The 25286-nt window shown below is 34.4% G+C and overlaps 1 protein-coding gene across 2 annotated transcripts in view; it reads right to left on the minus strand.

The window, feature by feature from the left end:
* The window catches only part of Dh31-R (Diuretic hormone 31 Receptor), a 1450252-nt gene that overhangs the window by 1363355 nt on the left and 61611 nt on the right, over positions 1-25286 (minus strand). For both annotated transcript variants that reach the window (XM_069844578.1, XM_069844579.1), the window contains exon 2: positions 3997-4040. In XM_069844578.1, coding sequence (XP_069700679.1) covers positions 3997-4035 — 39 coding nt within the window. In that variant the 5' untranslated portion in view covers positions 4036-4040. The remainder of the gene's footprint in view (positions 1-3996; positions 4041-25286) is intronic.

A 25286-nucleotide genomic window follows, 5' to 3' on the forward strand; every position in this document is an offset into this window, starting at 1 on the left:
ATGTTTGAAGTAGTTATGTCGTTTGAACGTGGCAACTGTATAGATCACTATAAAACATGCTATGTTTGAAGTAGTTATGTCGTTTGAACGTGGCAACTGTATAGATCACTTTAAAACATCCTATGTTTGAAGTAGTTATGTCGTTTGAACGTGGCAACTGTATAGATCACTATAAAACATCCTATGTTTGAAGTAGTTATGTCGTTTGAACGTGGCAACTGTATAGATCACTGTAAAAGATCCTATGTTTGAAGTAGTTATGTCGTTTGAACGTGGCAACTGTATAGATCACTATAAAACATCCTATGTTTGAAGTAGTTATGTCGTTTGAACGTGGCAACTGTATAGATCACTATAAAACATGCTATGTTTGAAGTAGTTATGTCGTTTGAACGTGGCAACAGTATAGATCACTATAAAACATGCTATGTTTGAAGTAGTTATGTCGTTTGAACGTGGCAACTGTATAGATCACTATAAAACATCCTATGTTTGAAGTAGTTATGTCGTTTGAACGTGGCAACTGTATAGATCACTATAAAACATCCTATGTTTGAAGTAGGTATGTCGTTTGAACGTGGCAACTGTATAGATCACTATAAAACATCCTATGTTTGAAGTAGTTATGTCGTTTGAACGTGGCAACTGTATAGATCACTATAAAACATGCTATGTTTGAAGTAGTTATGTCGTTTGAACGTGGCAACTGTATAGATCACTATAAAACATCCTATGTTTGAAGTAGTTATGTCGTTTGAACGTGGCAACTGTATAGATCACTATAAAACATCCTATGTTTGAAGTAGTTATGTCGTTTGAACGTGGCAACTGTATAGATCACTATAAAAACATCCTATGTTTGAAGTAGTTATGTCGTTTGAACGTGGCAACTGTATAGATCACTATAAAAACATCCTATGTTTGAAGTAGTTATGTCGTTTGAACGTGGCAACTGTATAGATCACTATAAAACATCCTATGTTTGAAGTAGTTATGTAGACGTGAGACGACCTGCTGCTGTAGCTACAGTTCCAACAGCAGCAGGTCGTCTCACATCTACATAACTACTTCAAACATAGGATGTTTTATAGTGATCTATACAGTTGCCACGTTCAAACAACACATAATTCATCACTCATTGGACTCTACTGAACAAGAGTTCCACAGAATATTATGAAGTTTAATTACAACACTACGTGGTTTTTAACATTATTTTAATTTTATGACTTGTAATATTACATTTTAATTATGGAGATGTTTTGTACATCATTAATCTTAAACAGTTTATCTACCACCAATGTAATGGGTACACAATTTGATATTGAGATATTGTATAATTGTGCCTGAAGATACCTGAATAGGCGAAAACGTTTGCAATTTGTAATTCATGCATATAAAACTTAATGACCATATAATATAAGTCATTATTTTACATTGGTTTGTCATTTGACTGAGTAACAAATATTATATTGTGTTTATCTATATGTTATCTAATTCAATTCTGTATTTAAAATTAAATAATATGTAAAATTGATTTTGCAGAATAATATTGATGTAAACATTACATTGCCTGATTATGAACAAGACAGTTTGCTATTCGATCGCAGGCTACAGAATGCGTCATACCTCTTCACGAATGCTGTGATCCCCTCAACGTCCTGCGGTCCAAAGTATCTAGAAGGGTTTTACTTATTGTATAATTTAGGGCAAAGAGTATTCATTTATAACAGTTAAGTGTAAAAACAGCATTATAAATCCTGCAAGAGGAAATTTTATTCCTTATGGTACGCTAACTGTTCTACCACAGAATTACATTATCACAGTCTAATATATACAGTCGCGAAGCTCAATATCTAGTAAAAATGCAAACATGGGTAATTGCCCACCACTAGGATCGCTACTATCGCCTCATCATCGCAGATCTCTCTCTCCTAGTAGACGACAAAATATGTTACACTTTCGTTGTGTTCTTTTGGAAAAATTAACACCTTCCTTCCATTATTGAAATATTAAATGCATAAAGTTAATTTATCATTTTAATTAAGTATATTGAATTTCACCATAAACTCGAAGATACCTGCAAGAAATAGGTTAATATTATTTTTGTTTGTGCAAAACGAACTGAAATTTATTATAATCGCTTCACTAATTCAAGATTATAGCGATAATTAACTATGAAATCAATAAATATTAATTTGCATTTCCCTTTACAACAATAATAATGGAAATATGAATTAATGGAGTAACTTACGTGTACCGGTACTTGTAGTGTAGGCTTACGTAGTTAACAAAGTGGGATGAGGTTAAGCAATAATAATCACACCAGAATTGGAAATAAAACGTGATCAATAAATTTTATTGTAACAGACTTTTTCTACGTCTCTAGTAAGGTAACAAATAAAAATAACAACAAAATTAACAGCTATAATTAAAAACATATCCTTTGAAAAAAAAAAGTAGGCCTAAGCAATAATAATCCCACCAGAATTGAAAATAAAACGTGATCAATAAATTTCATTAAAACAAACTTAATTTTTCTACGTCTCTAGTAAAATATTATTATTCCAATTATTGTATTTTAGCCATTAACATTTTCATTACAACAAATAACGAATATTTCACAAGCATCAATGTGAAATACGCAACGAGCTAGCACTCGATGGAAATACGACACAGTCCAAAGTCGACCGTGGACAGTCTATTGTTTCTAGTTGCTAACCGCTTGGAGCGCTTTATCACGAGATTTGCAAAAAATCACCTCAAGCTTCGCGACTGTATATAGTAGACTGTGATATTAGCCTCACAGATTCCCAGTCCTAACTCCTTGTGATTCTTATTTGTGGATATTCTTATAATTAGTTTACTCAAAAAGTCTACGTAATCTGTAGAATTTAAATGAAAATATTTATTGAGGATTTTTAGAAATATAGCAAAATGAAGTTCATCAGATCTTTTCACATGACTGAGGCATGTTTAAAAGAATGAAGGGTGAACACTTCGATCGTCTGATGTAATGATGAGCATCATTTGATAATAATTACGTCAATGAAGTTAGTTATTAAAACAAAACTAACGTCCGAGTGACGCAGCGCTTTGCCGATGACAAAACACTGCCGGAACAACTTCATTGGTGGACACCCGTTATAATTATATTCTAAGGGTACGTACACGTTGGAGCTACGATAAACGATAAAAGAAGCAGCGATGCTATATCAGAGAGAATTGAAGCATGCATTGTCATTGAGGTGTGCATATTGGAGTAACGATAAAAGAAGCAGCGATGCTATATCAGAGAGAATTGAAGCATGCATTGTTATTGAGGTGTGCATATTGGAGTAACGATAAAAGCGACGATAAACGATAAAAGAAGCAGCGATGCTATATCAGAGAGAATTGAAGCATGCATTGTCATTGAGGTGTGCATATTGGAGTAGCGATAAAAGCGAAGATACACGATAAAAACGACGAAAAAGCAAAGTTCCATTTTCTTCGCTCTTGTCGTTCATATGATCTCTGATTAAGATAATATTAACCTGTATAAATACCGGTGATTATCAATATATCCGAATATTAATCGGTTTATTATTATTTCGGCTTATTAAATTAATTATTGTAGATATTGACAAATTGATCAGCTGTGTATTTATTCGTCATATGTTATGTGATCACAAGAACCAATCACAACACAACGAATTTATACTATCTTTGGGATGAGAAACGGGTTTAATTTTGTACGTATTTAAGTTATATTAACCTTGAACTTGGCAGCTGATACTTTCTATATATTTTCTCTCATTAAGTGGATGCATAGAATATCTTCTACTGATAAATCAAAATGTTCTCTTCCCGCGTCCTCGTTGCTCCGATATGAACACTTGATTCTTTGATAATGCCAAAGCGTCGCTAGGTCATTTCTCTTATCGTTTATCGTTTCTCCAATGTGTACCTACCCTAAAAAGTAAAGCGCAACACGCAACGTCTTGAAGAATAACTTACCTCTGTCAAGGTCTCCGTTGTTGATGGAGACACAGCCATTTCACCTGAAAAACAAGAAGTATAGTACTGATTACTGCATTCTTGTAATTAGTTGAGATTTGAAATGCCTTATTTTATATAGGCCTACATTAATTCTAATTAACTAATCATTTGATTAGTAGGCCATGACTTGTTATTACAAGATTCCTGTTGCATACAATAATTAGTCCAATTTTAACCCTTTCTTCTTCGAAGATTCTGGTGGATATTTTGTGTATTGGTGAAATAGTGCGTCAGTGCTTAATGAAAATATTAGGAGTGCTTATTAGTACGTTATAGTATTTTAAATATTAACCCATTTGATCCCAAGACACTTTCAATGATTGGAATATAGGGGAGAGTCGGGTAGTATCGGACATCGGGTAATATCAGACAGTGACTTTCTTTCATCTACCACAAGATGATAGTACAGTGAAACCTGTCATTTACGGACATCAAAGGAACGTAACAATCTGTCCGCATCTGGGAGGTGTCCTTTATTGGAAGGGAGGCTCCCCAATCTAACAGTAAATTTATAATATGCATTATGTATCCCTTCACGCTTTAAATGAAATGTATTGCTGTAGTTTAATTCTAAATACAGTCTACTGTACTACAGTAAATTTTTTGCAATTCTGAACTACAGTAGATAAGACCGAAAAAGGAAAATACAGTACTGTGCCATGCAATTTTATTCTAGGTCTACAGTTATGCAGTACTGTAATTTACAGTTTTCAACTTAACCTTTGCGTTCAGGTGCCATGTCTCTCGAAACAGAACAATTGATTGAAGTGAAGAGAATAATCCTACTTACCCTATCATGTGTCGAATACAATTTCATGATCGCGGAAACCTTGGATCCATCAGACAGGTTAAATTTTATAATTTTGTTTATCCACCCGCTTCCTGCTAACAAGGGGTAGCCTACGAGACCCTTATTGTTTTCTTTCATGTTAAAGAATTTCTTTACAGTTCTCAAAACTAAATTTTCCATTTTTGTAACATATTAGGTCTTGAAATCGAAGTTCTGTTCGCAGTCAGAAGGTAAGGCAAGCTTTAGGACTGTGAAACAGCTGTCCATGTCCGTGTCTGAGAGTGTCCGTAAACGAGAGTTAAATTTATCATTATTTCTATATTATTTCAGTTGGGACATAAAAATCTGTCCGTATATGAGGAGTGTCCGCATCTTGGGGGTGTCCGTAAGGAGAGGTTTCACTGTACCTGATTGATATGGTTACGTTTCTGTGATGTCGCATAGACAAACGTAACCATGTCATTCAGGTACTACCATATGGTTGTAGATTAAAGAAACGCACTGTCAGATACTACCCGATGTCCGATACTACTCGACTCTCCCCTAAATATTTCAGAATTGCCCAAATTATTTATGCCCATATTATTTTTTATTAAAAATGTTGGTGTTTCTTATATATTCCTACTTATTGACACATAAGAAACAAAATAAGATGATTATTGGTCCTCTCAAATCATTTACGCCGTAAATAATGCATGTTCTCATTTGGGAACAATGGGAGTAAAGGGGTTAAGAGAAGACATTGCTACAATCTGTTTACGTTTGTAACCAAGGACAACTCTGAAATATTTTACGTTTTCATTTTATTTACTGTATATTCATTCACTTCTCAAGAATCAAGCTATTTCTTTTAAAAACACTTAAATTTAGTTATAACTGCTCTATCTTGAAGTTATTCTTGTGAATTTTCGAAGAAATCCCATTGCCATGATTATTCCTCCTCCAGCTAATAATGCTTGCATATAATTCAGTTGATGAAACGAGTAAATGAATGCGAACAGTTATACAAAGTGAATGGAAATTATATAACTCTTTCTGCATATGTACATATTAAATATAACAGGAAAAAGCTATGATCTAGTGTGAAATAATAATTAGAAAACATGGAACAACTTTATGATTTCTTCTTAGCTTCTACAAAGTCGTTTAATTTTATATATGATCATATACTCGTACAGTGAGTTGCAAATTAAACTATGTAAATTGCCATTGTTTGTTTGTTTGTGTACATGTTTACTTTTTTCCTTACTCTGTTGTCTTTCATCATTTATATTGTTTTGTATGCTTTGTCTAATGGCAGCCTCTAATTTGAGGAAGCACAATAAAATAAAAAAATAAAATATCGATTTTTTCAATGAAAGGAAATTATTACAGTTTTAATATCAACAGTCTTTAAGGTCTACTTTCTTTTTATAATTAAATTGCCTATTGTTTTCATTTTACTTTCATAATCCCAGTTATAGTGAAATTGAAACGTGAATGATTTATCATTAAGTGTAATTAAATAATTTAGTTCTTTTATCCTATTTGATTATGTATTTTCACCGTGCTTGTATCTGGAATCAAGTATCGCAGAGCAGATGGATTTCTAGAACTCAAAAATCCATACTACGGTTTTTCCCAGAGGAAAATAAAAGTATGGTTCCTAAGTCACTAAGTTTTTGACACACAAAATCGCGCTACGATATCCGATCTGTTAATATCATTAAAAAATCTAAAATATCTTCCTAATATTCCTCTACATATTCCTACACTAAAATAGGCCTACAGACGTTTCTGCCGAACAATCCGCTGTAATAATAATCTCTGTTATGTACATTTAATGTATGTAATGTAAAGAAAACACGGTACCGTCATTTCCCATAACTATGGACCTGGAACACAACTCGACCCTCCCAAATACTAACATTGTAACTCAACTTCTTACGATTTTGAGTTATCCTACTGAATATGGCCTTCCAGTACTATCATTGTAGCTCTAAATTTCCCCAATCGTATGTAAAATCTTATTGTTACTTTACATATCTGTATAAACTAATTTACACGATCATTTTAAAACTTCATTTGCTTCTCCTGAAAAATGGAAGAAAATGAGTTACAATGTTAATACTTGCGAGGGTCGAACTATGGTCCATTCAAATTTTGTACTTCATAACGTAGTACCTTATTCGGTTGAGAAGTTTTTATCATCCAATCTGTTGTCAAAAAATCTGAAAGTTAGAATTTATAAAACACTTACATTACCGGTTCTTTATGGTTGTGAAACTTGGACTTTCACTTTGAGAGAGGAACATAGGTTAAGGGTGTTTGAGAATAAGGTGCTTAGGAAAATATTTGGGGCTAAGGGGGATGAAGTTACAGGAGAATGGAGAAAGTTACACAACACAGAACTGCACGCATTGTATTCTTCACCTGACATAATTAGGAACATTAAATCCAGACGTTTGAGATGGGCAGGGCATGTAGCACGTATGGGCGAATCCAGAAATGCATATAGAGCGTTAGTTGGGAGGCCGGAGGGAAAAAAACCTTTTAGGGAGGCCGAGACGTAGATGGGAAGATAATATTAAAATGGATTTGAGGGAGGTGGGATATGATGATAGAGAATGGATTAATCTTGCTCAGGATAGGGACCACTGGCGGGCTTATGTGAGGGCGGCAATGAACCTCCGGGTTCCTTAAAAGCCAGTAAGTAAGTAAGTTGGTTTCAATAACAGACATCACCATGTCTTAGTTTCAGAGATGGACAATTCCATTTTTTAAACTTAAATTTCGACCTGAATATTAATTTTAATCACATTTTGGGACTGAAAAAATATTTCTATGACCCATGAGAATGTTAAAAAAATATATACGTATAACGGTGACATTGGTTTCCAAGGATCTAGAAAAAAAAAGTGGAGTTGTCCAACTTTGATACCATGTTCCTCATTTGATGATGATATGATGATATGGCGATGTTAGCAGAAGAGGAGATGATAGTAAGGAACATGCTATTGGAGGTAAAAGACAGCTGTGAGCACTGTCATGAAGATAAATGCAAACAAGACGAAGACCACGGTTATCAAAGAAAAATGATGGAAATAAAACGTACGAATTCGAAATGAGGTGGGGTGCACTATAAGCGGTAACATGAGGTGATGCCAGGAGGATAGAAATGGAAAAGGAAGCTCTCGATATGAAGAGAAATATTTTCTGCGGTCTTTCAGAAAAAAGGACTAAGGAAAAGACTAGTGAAGTGCTTTGCGTGCAGTGTGGCAGAAACATGGACATTACGACGAAGTGAAGAGAAACGACTAGAAGCATTTAAAATGTGGATATGGAGAAGACTGGAGCGTGTGAAATGGGCAGACAGAATAAGGAGTGAATGAAGAAAGAATAATGCTGAAACCGATCAGGAAACAAAAATAAATCGGTTGAGTCACAGGCTAAGAAGAGATCTACTTTTAATGTTGCAGGTTCCTAGGTATACATATCATTTATTGTATTTGATGCTAGTTTAAAATTATATATTTACATTTTTAGAAAGTCTGTTCATTCCAACAATTCTTCTTATAGATTTCAGCGTATCTTAAAATGAGATGTTCGGAACCTTATGCTTGCTGTTCGCTTTATCTCTGCAGTTTTAATTTCATTCGTACAGCGTTTCCTGCTAACTTCTTCTCTGAGCCCGTCTCACATTAATATTTCGTTTTAATAAATGCTCACTTGATGCATTGCCCACTACGTTTTTTTCCATTACGCATCTTAATTATTTTCATCTCACATTCTTAGCAAGCTACCCGTTTTGGTGCTCTCAACTCTCTCAGCGTAACACACAAAAAAAAAATCTTATGAATGTTTTAAAATTTCAACATTTATTGACCTGGCGTAGTTTTCACCGTAGCCTACGTTTTCTTCATTAAAGTCACGTGGATTCTAGTCCTAGTCTACTAGGTTGTGTGGAAGAGAAGGTATAATGACCTTAACTCTGCTAGGCAAAATAAAGCTACTATTGCTACTACAAGTTCGATGCAATTTGGGCAAAATATTTATTTATTTATTTATTTATTTATTTATTTATTTATTTATTTATTTATTTATTTATTTATTTATTTATTTATTTATTTATTTATTTATTTATTTATTTATTTATTTATTTATTTATTTATTTATTTATTTATTTATTTATTTATTTATTTATTTATTTATTTATTTATTTATTTATTTATTTATTTATTTTACCTGGTAGAGATAAGGCCATGAGGCCTTCTCTTCCCCTCTACCAGGGGATTACAACTACAATATTAAGAATACAATTACAATTATAATTACAATTAATATTAAATTTACAAATACAATAAAAATCAAAGTACTAAAAGATTAACTGATTAATAAAAGCTAGACAGTTTATTGTAAAAGTTAAGAAGAGAGAAGCATTTCTTTTATTGATTAAGTAAAAATTAAACCTACTCTACGCAGTAAGAAAATGCTTAATAAGTTTGCTTTTGAACGCTACTAAATTCCGACAGTCTCTGATGTCACGGGTAGGGTATTCCACAAGCGCGAGAGCGAGATTGTGTATGATGATGAATACGATGATGTCTTATGTGTTGGTATGGCTAGTATGCGGCTATTTCACCTAATGAGGAACTAAAGCTGTTGACTTCTTACGGAAGGAGAATTGAACATAAAAATTCTATTGCTGACGTATATGAAGATGTATACTGTAAATTTCTACATCAAAACCCCCACTAATATTCTGTAAGTCAATTTTTTTAATAATTGTCGCTATTATTAGCTACTAGTCAGGCGGTCGTTTGAGTAAATGAATGACATATCGATTCAGAAATCCCGATGTGCATAGCCTTATAATGTGTAACGATATATGCCAAAGAACTCGCAGCAGTGAACAAATGAAATAAGTATATCAATCTGATAATAAGCAGACACGAGTTGGTGACTTGCTGATGGTTTAAAATTTTTACGAACCGTGAAAAATTCTTGACCTAGTTACTAGTATGATGAACGTACACACCCTGGCGAATTGCACCAATGACATTAGGTTTGTCGGGTTAAACATAATTCTACCTAACAATTTAACTAAACTAGTTTCAAGTACATAAAATGTTCTAGCGTAAACATTGCCACGTCTGACTAAAGTGCTAGAGTACTCAACTTCGATCCAGATGCCCCTGATTCGATCCTACGCCATATCGTGATGGAATTTGTGGTGAATAAAGCAGACGTTGCAGTAGGTTTTCTCGGGGTACTTCTGTTTCCCTCCATAATGTATCAACAGTAATCTCACTAGACGCTTTGATTTTGTCGATAAATCGGAAAGTGGAACATGAGCACATTTATCTAGAGCAAATCAAAACTCGAATGGGATTTAATTGACTATTACACGATTAGAAGAAAGTATATAAAGATTAGAAGTAACGAAGTACTCCAATACAATAAAATATTTACGAAAATACTGAACTGACTTCAAATGTATTATTGTACCATTGTATTCCGCTAGATGGCAATAGTGTGTTATGATTAACTGTTTTCTTGTTATCAGTTGTGCCAATTGTAGAATCTTCATTGAACTCTGTGGAAGTTATTAGTGAAGAAGCTTTGTTGATTCAATTTCATTTTTATTAAAACATTTGCATTCCACTTCAATTACCCGGATCCCAGTAATCAACGTCACTTGACAGATGATTTTCAATAAATCTTAATATTAAACAATCTCTGATACGTGACTATCCATAATATCATATAGCAGAAGCTATAACATAACCTAAATAATAATATCAGGTGTTAGAAAAGTTTTAATTAGGAATGATTAAATAAGAAAAGTTTTAATTAAGGATGATGAAATAAAAAATAAACATGAATAATTTTAAAAGGAACAATTATTGAAAGTACAATTTTCAAATTTGAATGTTTTAGTGGTTGATGGTTCAGTTGATGTTATATTGGACGTGTGCGTAAAAGAAGTGGAACTCGTTGATGTAGGCTAGATGGTGTATTCCTCAACTTATTCAGGATTTCCGAATGGTGCTCTTCATTTATTTGTAAATAGGGTTTCAGGGAAGATGCATAGCTATGACCAGTGATCTTTATTAATTCTTGTTCTTGAATGCCAATGCGAGTCATATTTGAAAGTGCTGTGCATCGACTGGAGTGGTTTGTAATTGTCTGTTTTTTAACGTCCAGACCAGTGCAGTTTGAAATGTTGGCAAACAAAGAAACAAATGCTAGGGTAGTGATAAAAATAAACAAATGCTAGGGACGCGATAAAATTAAACAAATGCTAGGGACGCGATAAAATTGTGCGATAAGCAGCCATGATTGGTTGAAAGACGTCCTTTCGTACCGTTTTATTGGTCAAAAGTAGTATGACGTAGTAATAGTGTAATAGTCATCATAATACATTACTCTCTTAAATTTTATATTGGCTGAACATAGACTACTAGGAATTAAATCAATGGCATTCCCAAAAGACGCTATGAAATGTTTCATATAAAAAATTTATGCTCGACCATGCCGAAATGTAGTAATTATACACCTGGTAGTAGCCCTTTAATGCACTTCATTAAAATACACCTATTCATTATACTTCAGTTGTTCAGCCAATGCGAAATCACCATTGTACCATTATAAAACCGCAAGTATCGATTATCCTCAGATATGCAATCGAAAGACAATTAGCGAAACGTCACGGAGGCTGGAAATCCAATACTGTCAAAGAAGGTTATATTCTGTGACTATAATAATTAGCGTTAATTGTAAATGATATTCAAATACAATTTGTCATCTCGTTTTTTAATTCTAAATCAATTTCCAGGTTATATCAATATTAATGTTCATGTTATTCTCTAGATTATATCAAGGTCAATCACATTCATCCTCGGAAAAAATCAATACTTTCACGTCTGCGCACATCTCACAATTTAGAAGGTCAGTTCCGCTCTTCACTTACATAACCATAACATGAATACTTATGAATAATTTCAAATTAGAAATTTGGTCGAGCATAAAAAGTCGTATGAAACTTGCCTATAATGGCAATTAAGACGCTCGTATGAAAATTATGAAACTCGCTTGCGCTCGTTTCATAAACAAACATACTCGCATCTTAATTACTACCATTATAAGCTCGTTGCATAATGTACTATTGCTATCTCGAAAATGAAGCACAAGCGAGCAAAATTGTATTAAACTTTTATATTTGAAACATCTCAAAGAATAACCCCCTGAAATTAATGACATTAGTTACGGTTTACCCTCTATATCATTGGCATTATTAGTGAGTCTGTTATATTTTCATGAAAATAATTGAAAACTAGGCCTCAGCATAGTTCAGGCTGTAGGCGCATCTGCCTGCTGATTCGGAGCTGTGGACGGGCGTGGATTCGATTCCCGCATAGATCGACCTGATTGATATTTTTTCGAGGTTTTCCCTAAATGTAAGCGGATTGTCAGGTAATGACATTGCAAATTCTTGGGCTCATCTCACCAAATATCATTAGAAATGTAATGGACGCTAAGCAACCTAGTAACCGACTAAAAAGAATAAGATTTCAAATTCAGTATTAACATTCGAACCTTGACACTGATGATGAATTGTACGCATTCAAACTCAAACTGCAGTAAATATTGAATAATACAGCTAATGTTCAGATTTCCGCACAACCCAAGAGGCTGTCTGTGTGAATATAGGTCTGAGGCAACCGATCAGAATCCTCGGTTGGGCGAGGCACCCTTACAAGTAAGGGGAGCTGAATGTTATTGGAACTGACAGCCACGTCTGGCTCAGGTGATCAGGTGGAATCCAATGCGAAAGAATTTTTCAAGCTGAAGGAAGTGATCATCAGCGCAACCAGTCGAAGACATCCACACTTCACTTCAGAGAGATTGGCTTGCATTGGAGAGAAATAAGTGCAGAAGTAGACCCGTTCAGATATAACGTACCGTTGTTACAACTAATAATTAAGTGCTGTATACTTAAACTGACCACATTTGTCACTAGATTTGTCACTGGTCAAAGGACGACACTCCTAGTCGCGTGCATAAAATAAAATGCCGGCATAATTATGACATTAAAAGCGTAATGGTTATTGTACCAATGCAAATAATGTGTTAGTAATGTTTAATTGCAGTATATCCCTACATTTATCAGAGGACAAAATGTTAGTATTATTTATCCTTCATATTTGTATTTGTATTAATCGGATGACGAAATGTTCTCGTTTTCAACATTTGTCCTCACATCACGAAATAGATACTCGCTCACAACACCATATCACACTCTCCATTCCTAAACACAGAACATCCTTCTACTCTTCATCTTTCACCGTCTCTGCAGCTCATCTCTGGAACTCTCTACCACAACATGTCAGAGACTGTCGGACATTGTCTAATTTCAAAAATAAATTAAAATTGCACTTTTTGAATATTAGATTCCTTTCAGTTATAAGTCCTTTTCTCTGCCATAGTTTTGTAAAAATATAGGCTATATATATATATATATATTTTTTTTTTTTTCCTTCGTTTCCCCTTCTTGTTCTCTTTACCAGCCGATGAATTTATTATCATAGCCTTCTTATCGTGAATTTTATTTAATTTTCGTATTTCTTTTCTTTTTTTTATTATTTTATTACATTCCATTTTGATATATTCTTCTTTCCTTCTTTTTTTCCTCTTATTGTATTATTTTCATGTTCTTTAGTGTCGATTTTATTATGCTATTATTATTTTTTTTTGTAATATGTTAGTATTCAGTTTTTTAACTTTTTGTTAAATTTTCACTGCTTGTATACGTTGTGACCTGGTAGAGTGTAAGAGAAGGCCCTATGGCCTTAACTCTGCCAGTATAAATAAATAATAATAATAATAATAATAATAATAATAATAATTATTATTATTATTATTATTATTATTATTATTATTATTATTATTAATGTTCTTCAGTAATTCTGGGGAACACTTAAAAATAGGTTAAAAATTCATTGTAAGGTACCTAATTATAAATTTTATAGTATTATCATAATGACTTTTATTGTTTTTACTTGTAGAGATGTTTGAATGTACAAATTTTCTATATTTTATAATATAAAGCCCTTTGGTTTTACAGATGCAATTTTAACTAGAAGAAAATGTAATTCATTTCGACGTTCGCCGAAAGATGATGCGTAACATTGTGGTCTCTGAAATGAACAAATATTTCTCTCCTACGTTTGTCTACAGAATCTTCTGGCCTGATCTACAAATTTACATGTTCTGAATTTAAATTCTTCATCAGACAGGAAAACTGGTCAAACAAATTCTGTATCAATGTCAGTATTTTAAAAGGACCTTGCTTAGCTACCGCTTAGCGCTCTTTTCCACCTCAGACCACAGAGGGACATGCTTCAGCGCCGCCCACTAGAAAATGTATAAATCCTTGAAGTGCTTGGTGTACAGCATGTCTAAATATTCTACACAGTTTTCATAAAAAATTGTTGTAGTTTCTTCCACGTTTTCTTTCTTAACTAAGCCCGATTCATTTGTGGAAAAGCGGGACACTAAAAGTCCACATTCTACAAAGAAGGACGGAATACAGAAGGAGAAACCTCCCAAAATCAGGACTGTCCTGCCGAAAGGAGGATATCTGGTCAGTTTATGTTTACTGGAGTTTTGTAGTTCTTAAGACAAAATGAGTGTTACGCAGATGTTACATAATTCCATACTTATCTACTTACTTACTGGTTTTTAAGGAACCCGGATGTTCATTGCCGCCCTCACATAAGCCCACCATCGGTTCCTAACCTGAGCAAGATTAATCCAGTCTCTACCATCATATCCCACCTCCCTCAAATCTATTTTAATATTATCCTCCGATCAACGTCTCACCCTCCACAAAGGTCTTCTTCCCTCCGGCTTCCCAACTAACACTATATATGCATTTCTCGATTCGACCATACGTGCTACATGCCCTGCCCATCTCAAACGTCTGGATTTAATGTTTCTAATTATGTCGGGTGAAGAATACAATGCGTGCAGTTCTGTGTTGTGTAACTTTCTCCATTCTCCTGTAACTTCATCCCTCTTAGCCACAAATATTTTCCTAATCACCTTATATTCGAACACTCTTAACCCCTGTTTCTCTGTCAAAATGAGAGTCCAAGTTTCACAACCATAAAGAACAACCGGCAATGTAACCGTTTTATAAATTCCACTTTTCAGCTCTTTTGAGAGCAAACTGGATGACGAAAGGTTCTTAACATAATAATAACAGGAATTTCTCATATTTATTCTGCGTTTAATATCCTCCCGAGTATCATTTATATTTGTTACCGTTGCTCCGAGATATATGAATTTTTCCACCTTTTCAAACGATAAATTTCCAGTTTTTATATTTCCATTTCGTAGTAGGCCTTCGTTCTGGTCAGAAAACATGGCAATACGTAATAAAAAAATAGAGCACAGTTTCAAAGTCTTTACCATTTTTACTGAAAAATAAATCACTTCACATATTTAAAATATCAGTAGGTAAATTTCCTTTAAGATGATCATCCCTTACTCTTAATGCGCCGTGTCTCTACCGATAGGATTATAAAAAGTAATTGCATGCTCAAGCTTCGGAATGTTTTGATTGGTTGGACCGGTATCTCTGTCTTTGTCGTAATTTCTGATGCTTGAAATTTCTCAGGCTCAGTGGATACGGTAGCTTGGAGCAATGTTATAATGACTGCGTGTCTCCAGTCTGCGTGTGTAGGCGTACTGAAAGAAAAAACAACGGTTGAAAAATAACGAACATCACGCTGAAATCTTCAGATCTCCCATTTTACTCTGTTAGAATAGAAGTGATTAAAAAATAAAATTATTTTCTCTGAAATGCTATAGTTACTCTTGGTTCAAAGGACTTCACAAGCTATTTAATTACTCTGTAAAGCATTCTCAATTTATTATTATTATTATTATTATTATTATTATTATTATTATTATTATTATTATTATTATTATTAGAGCCCTTTGAGAGAGGAACATAGGTTAAGGGTTTTTGAGAATAAGGTGCTTAGGAAAATATATGGGGCTAAGCGGGATGAAGTTACATGAGAATGGAGAAAGTTACACAACGCAGAGCTGCACGCATTGTATTCTTCACCAGACATAATTAGGAACATTAAATCCAGACGTTTGAGATGGGCAGGGCATGTAGCACATATGGGCGAATCGAGAAATGCATATAGAGTGTTAGTTGGGAGGCCGGAGGGAAAAAGACCTTTGGGGAGGCCGAGACGTAGATGGGAAGATAATATTAAAATGGATTAGAGGGAGGTGGGATATGATGATAGAGACTGGATTAATCTTGCTCAGGATAGGGACCGATGGCGGGCTTATGTGAGAGCGGCAATGAACCTCCGGGTTCCTTAAAAGCCAGTAAGTAAGTAAGTATTATTATTAGAGCCACCGGCGTAGCTCTGTCGGCTAAGGCGCTTTCCTGCCGATGTGGAATTGCGTTCGGGCGCGGGTTCGATTCCCGCTAGGACAGATTACCTGGTTTGGTTTTTCTGAGGTTTTCCCCAAACCTAAGGCAAATATCAGATATGTATGGCAAATCCTCGGCCTCATCTCTTCAAATACCATCTCACTATCACCAATCCCATCGACGCTAACTAACATCGTAGTTGATACAGCGTAGTTAAATAACCAAGTAAAAATTATTATTATTATTATTATTATTATTATTATTATTGCCAGAAAAAATATAATACCAAGAAATTGTAAATATACTGAATTATAGCACCCCTGAAAGGAAATGTTCTCGTGCTCCGGAGAGGATTGGATACATAAGATAATTCCGTGTATAAATTACAATAACATAACATTTAAAAATTAAAAATTACTCATAACAAATTGTTTAATACATTTTTAAATTTCTACTCTTGGAGGTAATTAGATGTGGGCATTTGTTTATTAATTATTAATTTGTCATAAATACTTTATTATTACTATTATTTCAATACACGTCTGGCGACGTCTCACAGTCTGCTGATATGCCAGACCAAAATTGAGCCCAACAACGAACGCTGGACTACTTTTTCGTGTCCCACAGGACCTATATGTTAGTTGAGTCAGATATAGAAAGTAGAAACTGTGAAATCACTCGTATATTTTAGCGTATCTACAAAGATGTTGTGAAGGACTCCTGAGGACTGTGTTGATACTAAACACTTGCACTTACATTAATGAAGACAGAGAGAGAATGTGACGCGATACGACGACATCCGTGAGATAAGCTGCCAGACTCTCACGCACACCAAGAAGTCATTTCGTGAAAACGTTCAACGCCCACACGACTAAGTTCATATTCATTTCTCATATTCAGAAAAATGTGCAAGACTTTTCGCGTATTTCTTTAGACAGGCGTAACATTTCAATATCACTTCTTCCCTTTTCTTGCCATCTTCCCTTTCTTTCCATTTACAACATCCCTCTTCTCATTTCCATTGTCCCAGGTCTTCTAGCTTTCACTCTCTTCCTTCCTCCTCTCCAATATTCCTCCTTCCTCTTTTTCCCTTACCTCTTCCCAATCCTCCCATTTCTCTATTATTAATCTATTTTATGTCCTTTTTCTCTTTTCTCCTCAATTTTCTCTTAACATCTCAGTTATTTTCTTCATTTCCCACTCTTTTTCCCTTTCTTCTGTTTCACTGTTTTTCCCTTTCTTCTGTTTCACTGTTTTAGTCTCTATCCTTCTCTCTATACACACTGTTCTGTAGAAAGACGATGTTCACCGACTTCACGCGGAGGAGGTCCCCTCCAATCGGCAAGCGGTAGAGCATACAAGTCGAGAATATCGAGTTAAAAATCGATCATACGGGAATAGATATTTAAGAGTTGTTAATTATAAAAAGTGAATCTGATACAACGTTAATACAAATTAATTTTGTTTTGTAGAATATAGGGTATCTGTCTATAAAATACAATAATAAATAAATTAATTAATTAATTAATTACCGTAAATAAATATTTACACAAGTAAATAAATAAATATAAAAGTGAATAAGTAAGTAATTAAATAAATAAATGAGTGAATAAATATTTACTTACTTACTTACTTACTTATTTATTTACTGGCGTTTAAGGAACCCGGAGGTTCATTGCCGCCCTCACATAAGCCCGCCATTGGTCCCTATCCTGAGCAAGATTAATCCATTCTCTATCATCATATCCCACCTCTCTTAAATACATTTTAATATTATCTTCCCATCTACGTCTCGGCCTCCCCAAAGGTCTTTTTCCCTCCGGCCTCCCAAATAATACTCTATATGCATTTCTGGATTCGCCCATACGTGCTACATGCTCTGCCCATCTCAAACGTCTGGATTTAATGTTCCTAATTATGTCAGGTTAAGAATACAATGCGTGCAGTTCTGTGTTGTGTAACTTTCTCCATTATCCTGTAACTTCATCACTCTTAGCCCCAAATATTTTCCTGAGAACCTTATTCTCAAACACCCTTAACCTATGTTCCTCTGTCAAAGTGAGAGTCCAAGTTTCACAACCATACAGAACAACCGGTAATATAACTGTTTTATAAATCCTAACTTTCAGATTTTTTGACAGCAGATTGGATGATAAAAGCTTTTCAATCGAATAATAACAGGCTGAATAAATGAATACATAAATAAGTAAATAAATAAGGTTATAAATAAATACATATGTAAATAAGCGAGTGAGTAAATGAGTAAGTGAATGAATAAATAGATAAATACATAAATAAATAAGGAAATAAATTATTATTATTATTATTATTATTATTATTATTATACGTAACACACTTCTCGGGATACTTTTTCTGGTCAATTTTGTATAATGAATAACAAGCACATTAATTCACTTCACAAGCAAGAGCAGTTCATCAATTGAGTAGAAGATATGATTAATGGGAAAATTTGTTAATTCTGTTCTACACTTTATCACTTAGCCCTTCAACGCTCTAAGATAATTAATTAGACAGTGCATTGAAGACCGTAATACATCAACAGTTGACTCCATTCGTATAATATCTCAGAATAATAGATGGTAGATTGAGACCAGATTTGTGTCTTCTATTAAAATTATGAATGTTTTGATTTTAACATAAAACATCAGGAAAGTATGTATATAAAGTGTACGGTCAGGACTCTATGCAAATTGTGTTTAGTTTCAGATGAATTAGTCCAGAATAGCAATCCATATTTCATTATGGAATTAAAATATGCAAAGCATAATATTTGAGGATGTTTATACCGCCCTAACGTATAACTGAAAGATATCAATTTAGGCATAATTTATGCTATGTGTTTTCCAGTTCAAGTGTTTCTAAATCATTTACAATGTTTACGTAAGGACCTGAATATGCCCGAAAGGGCGAAAGCTTTCCTCCTGATCGATAAAGTATTATGTATATCATATGTTAAAACATTAATTATGACTTTCTTGTGTTAAATTCTATCGTACCTGGTTTACATGTTTCGACCTATTCTGGGTCATCCTCAGAACTGGTCGTTGTTGGTCTTGGCGCCTCTTGTTTTGTTTCCTGTGAGGGTGTGTTCGTGTGGTGTAATGTGGAGTCAAAGAGTGTGTGTGTTCTGAAATTGAGTTGTGTGTTGAGAATTTCATTGGGGTGTGTTTTTGTGTGTCTGTACTGTTCTCCAACCAGGAGACCAACCGTGAAATTAATGTCTTACTATTGCGTCATCTATTGGAGCGAAGTACATAGATAATATTATCGTTATAACGTCAGTTTAAAAACTATGCGCTCTCCTGCATATGTTATTTCCTGTATGGAGGAATTAAAAGACCAGGAGATTAACAGTGATCTAATTTTGTAACTAGGGTAGTATCAATATGTGTGTATCTATGTTATGGTTTGTGCTGTGAGAGCTAGCCAATAGAGATACGAGTACCCACGTGTGTGACTTTTTTATTTTAGTAAGTTATTTTACGACGCTTTATCAACATCTTAGGTTATTTAGCGTCTGAATGAGATGAAGGTGATAATGCCGGTGAAATGAGTCCGGGGTCCAACACCGAAAGTTACCCAGGATTTGGTCATATTGGGTTGAGGGAAAACCCCGGAAAAAACCTCAACCAGGTAACTTGTCCCGATCGGGAATCGAACCCGGGCCACCTGATTTCGCAGCCAGACGCGCTGACCGTTACTCCACAGGTGTGGACAGGTGTGTGACCTTATGACATCTTATGCCATCAACATTCATTCACAGCATTACCCCGCTGCGTTTCATTCCGCAAAGACTTTCTCGTGGTTGGAGTACAGTATATTTCATATTGTTCTAGTGTGTTTAGTTTCTGGCTTTTTGGTTGGATGTGTTGTATTTCCATGTCTGTGTTGATGTCCCGTGGGTGTAAACATGTAAACCAGATACGATAGAATTTAACACAAGAAAGTCATATAATACATATTCCGAAGTGATACAGTGTTAAAAGTTGTGTAATCAAGATGTATTAATTATGAATGAAAGGAAAGTTAATGACGAAAACCGTAATATAATCTCTTAAGTAACCCTTGAACTTATCGGAACCAAAAAAATGTGAATAAAAATAAAAAGAAATGTTTGCAATAACTCAAGAAATCTGCTTGCATTTAATTTTTGCTCTTAAGAGTGTTGGTGGTTGTTCTAGGTCCGCTGAGGATTGTGCTTGCAGATAGGAGAGACAAACAGCTCGGAGGGGATAAACAATTTGCGCTAATTTAGATTATCCATTGACTGGTCCCTTTTGTGCCAGTAGAGAACCGCAATCGATCTTGTGTTCCTATTCCGACGTGACATACAATGATAGCGCCATCTATCAACATGCTACATCTCGCCCAGGCGCGTACACCTCTCGTGTTTACCTTATCTCAGTTTATTTAGTCTTCCCATCAGTATCTCAGTGTGGGACTACAATTGTATTTACAGGCGGCATTTTATTACTAAAATATCTGTGTATTCTATTTTAAGATGAGAAAAGCGTTAGTTTCTGTAGAATAGTACCACAGTCTAATATATACAGTCACGAAGCTTAATACTTACTAAATATGCAAACATAGATAGTCGCTCACCACCAGGGTCACTATTATCGCCTCATCACAGACTCTTTCCCTAGCAGACGATAAAATGTATTGTAGTTTCGATATCGTGTTCTTTTGAAAAAATTAAGACCTTCCTTCCACTATTGAAATATCAGATACATAAAGTTTATATATTATTTTCATAAAATATATATTATATTCTATAAACTCACCTTCCTGGATCTTTCGGAATAAGGATAACTCTAACCTATTTTTCTTACAATCTATAGTACTACAAACGTCTCCTTGTCCCATATTATTATTCAAATTGTTGTATTTTAGCCATTTACATTTATTACAACCAATAACAAACATTTCACAGTTTACATAGCCTCTCACAAAAATGCGAAATACGGCACAGTCAATGTCTTTCAGAACTAGACCAGGCCGTAATGTTTGTTCGGGTTTTCTATTTCAGTGTTTGGAGCTCAGTGAAATATTATATTATAACTTTATTGCTTATCATTGCTAAGCTTTATTTAGTGTAATGTGTCCATAAGTTCCGTTTACTTGTTGCATAATATGTTGCAGAAATAATTACAAAACTGTGTTATTTTAATGTAAAGAGAATTTTACATGTTAACATAATCTGTTCGCGTCAAAATTTTAAGTTTAGAATGGAAGCTATTTTGAGATTTAATAAAAAGGAATTTATATTGTGATTTCAATTCAGCACATCTACCTTCCTTAATTTTAGACAAAACATTTACCATACCACTCCTATGAAATTAGTGTACGTACAGTTGTGTTACTTCGTCTCTTAAGTAGTATAATAATTCAGTACTCAATTGCAATATTAAAATACAGACAAATTAAATGTCCGAGGTATCAAACATGATATTATGCTTTATTATAATGTATGATTGCGAATTTAGGAATATAAATTAAATATAGTAAACGTAACCTATAATTTTCATATGAATGGCAAGGCATTGGAGACCACTAAAATTGGACAGAAATGGGCAACTGGTGCAGTAAACATAACCTATAATTTCAACATATATAAATATCCGAGCGGTGCAACTGAAAATTATTGAATCGTGCATAAATGAATGTACAAGAATTTCGCAATATTTAATCGAAATAAGGGCAGGTATTACACGTACGAACAACGTAATTTTCACACCAAAAGTAATATTACACCTTAACTCGCAAGGAATTATGTCTGAAGTGTCCCCTAATCATTGTTTTAAATTTTATTAATGCAATTACACTACATTTTAGAGAAATATATGTTACTCTTTATGCATTCCAATTAATTTATATGGTTGAAACGCCGCCCTTCGTGATCGGGTTAAGCGAGTCACATGGTCTGCCTTATGGCCTGTATTAGATCACGATGGCAGTGACACAGTCTATGTTCCTAGTACTCACAGCGCTCCAAGCGGCTAGCAACTATCGCGAGATTTGCAAAAAATCATCCCAAGCTTCGTGACTGTATATAGTAGACTGTGATAGTACTGGCAAATGTAGCTAAAAATGAAATGTCCCTAGGTTTGGTTTTCGAGTAGGTGTATATCGCTATCATTTTCGAAATCTTAATAAAAACATCATCATCAGTTATGTTGAGTATATTGAAATAAATGTAGGATGTAAATTGTAATATTTCCTACATATGCATTTCTTCAATATTGCCTATAATGGAGGTAATTACATATTTTAATAATAAGTGTAGGCTACTTAATATTTTAACGTAAACACATTGTTACTTAGTACAGTGTTACATACACTCACTCACTCGGTGTCAAGCAGAGTTTGCAGGGTTTATTAGTGATTTATTCGCTTTAAGGTACTCATTTACCCTTAATTTTTTATTTTTCTTCAGAAATTAGATTTTTTAATTTTTATGCTCGAATGTCATTAAAGTACACCTCTTCATTAAAGTTCAGGTCTTCGATTATTCTCGGATATGCACTCGAAAGACGACGAGGGAAACGTCACGGAGGCTGGAAATCCAATACTGTCGCAGAAGGTTATGTTCTGTTACTGTTATAATTAGCGTTAATTGTAAATAATATTCAAATAAATTCAATTTGTCATCTCGTTTTTCAGTTCTAAATCAATTTCCAGGTTATATCAAAATTAATTCATGTTATTCTCTAAATTATATAAAGGTCAATGACATTACTGTTCCTCGGAAAAAATCAATACTTTCGCGTCTGCGCATATCTCACAATTTACGAGCTTGCACAAGGCCACTTCTGCTCTTCAGTCAGATGCGAATAAAATGAATACTTCTGAATAATTTCAAGTTAGAAATATGGTCGAGCATAAAAAGTCGTATTAAATTTGCCTATAATGGTAATTAAGACGCTCGTATGAAAATTATGAAACTCGCTTGCGCTCGTTTCATAAACAATCATACTCGCGTCTTAATTACTATCATTATAGACTCGTTGCATAATGTACTATTATGTCATCTGAAAGCTTAAACTTTCTAGTTTTCAAAAATATATTAGTTTTTTCTCAGTTATGTTTGGTTAGTTAATTATCTGAGTTTTTATTGACCGGAAACACCCTTTCTTTAAACCGGAAGTGCACTTCTGCAAGTGTCAATCTGTCACATTCTGTTAATTTTATACATTCGTACTTTTCTTATAATACTTACTTACTTACTTACAAATGACTTTTAAGGAACCCGAAGGTTCATTGCCGCCCTCACATAAGCCCGCCATCGGTCCCAATCCTGTACAAGATTAATCCAGTCTCTATCATCATATCCCACCTCCCTCAAATCCATTTTAATATTATCCTCCTATCTACGTCTCGGCCTCCCCAAAGGTTTTTTTTTTCCCTGCGGTCTCCCAACTAACACTCTATATGCATTTCTGGATTCGTCCACACGTGCTACATGCACTGCCCATCTCAAACGTCTGGATTTAATGTTCGTAATTATGTCAGGTGAAGAATACAATGCGTGCAGTTCTGCGTTGTGTAACTTTCTCCATTCTCCTGTAACTTCATCCCTCTTAGCCCCAAATATTTTCCTAAGCACCTTATTCTCCAACACCCTTAACCTATGTTCCTCTCTCAGAGTGAGAGTCCAAGTTTCACAACCATACACAACAACCGGTAAATAACTGTTTTATAAATTCTAACTTTCAGATTTTTTTCTTATAATAACAATTCGATTTTGGCAGTAGAGTCTGACTGTATTATTTTTCATATAGTGAGGGAGCTGTGTGTTTGGTTTTACAATTTTTCTTACCCTCAGGATGTAGATGATTTTACTTCATGTTCAACTTTACATCATTTTACACAACACTAATGTTAACATAAAGTGCATTTAGAATTGAGATATTTTCATCATTCTTACACCAAAATGAAGCTGATTAATGTAGATAAGTGCCAAACTACAAACAGCGTCCTTCTACTTACTTACTTACTTACTTACTTACTTACTTACTGGCTTCTAAGGAACCCGGAGGTTCATTGCCGCCCTCACATAAGCCCGCCATCGGTCCCTATCCTGAGCAAGATTAATCCAGTCGTGTACTTCTGCTTAAACAAGTTAATTTAAAACTTGAAGATCTTAAATGTTTAATTTTTTGTGTGAAAATTAAAAAAAAAAATTATATTTTTCCTTAATGGGATAAGATAGGGAAAAACGTTTCACAGCTTACTGTATTCTGTGTTCTTTTAGGAGTAAGACAATGAAAGAAATTTTGTTCCAACATAAAAACTGTGACCCAACGACTAAAACAAACCAATTTCAGTTTTCGCTTAAAAAATTCCCCCCTGCTGCCGAAAATATTTGAGGCGTTTATTTTGTGTAAAAGTCCTTGATTTTGTGTTAATTAATCAGGTAAAATAAATAAATAAGTTTTAAAAAATTGGATAAAAATTGCAAATTTTTCTCCGAAGGGTATATAAGTGCCTGTCCACACCTGTGGAGTAACGGTTAGCGCGTCTAGCAGCGAAACCAGGTAGCCCGGGTTCGATTCCCGGTCGGGGCAAATTATCTGGTTGAGGTTTTTTCCGGGGTTTTCCTTCAACCCAATATGACCAAATGCTGGGTAACTTTCGGTGTTGGACCTCGGGCTCGTTTCACCGGGATTATCACCCTCATCTCATTCAGACGCTAAATAACCTAAGATGTTGATAAAGCGTCGTAAAATAACCTAATAAAATAAAAAAATAAATATAAGTGCCTTAAGTCGAAAATAATTTAAATCGCGTAGAATCGGGTTGCAGAAGAAGAAGCTCAACAGTCTGGTTTCAATGATTGCCTTGGATTTGTTTATAGTCCTGATTTTCCACTGTTCCTCTCTCGTAGAAAGCAAATCAACTAGACTGTACACTTGCAGAAAACCAGCTATATTGAGGTCTTCGTGATCAATCTAACTGGGTTTACTGAATAGCAGTTCTAAGTCATCGTACATC

Source organism: Periplaneta americana, chromosome 13 (assembly GCF_040183065.1).
Source record: "Periplaneta americana isolate PAMFEO1 chromosome 13, P.americana_PAMFEO1_priV1, whole genome shotgun sequence".
Lineage (NCBI taxonomy): Eukaryota > Metazoa > Arthropoda > Insecta > Blattodea > Blattidae > Periplaneta > Periplaneta americana.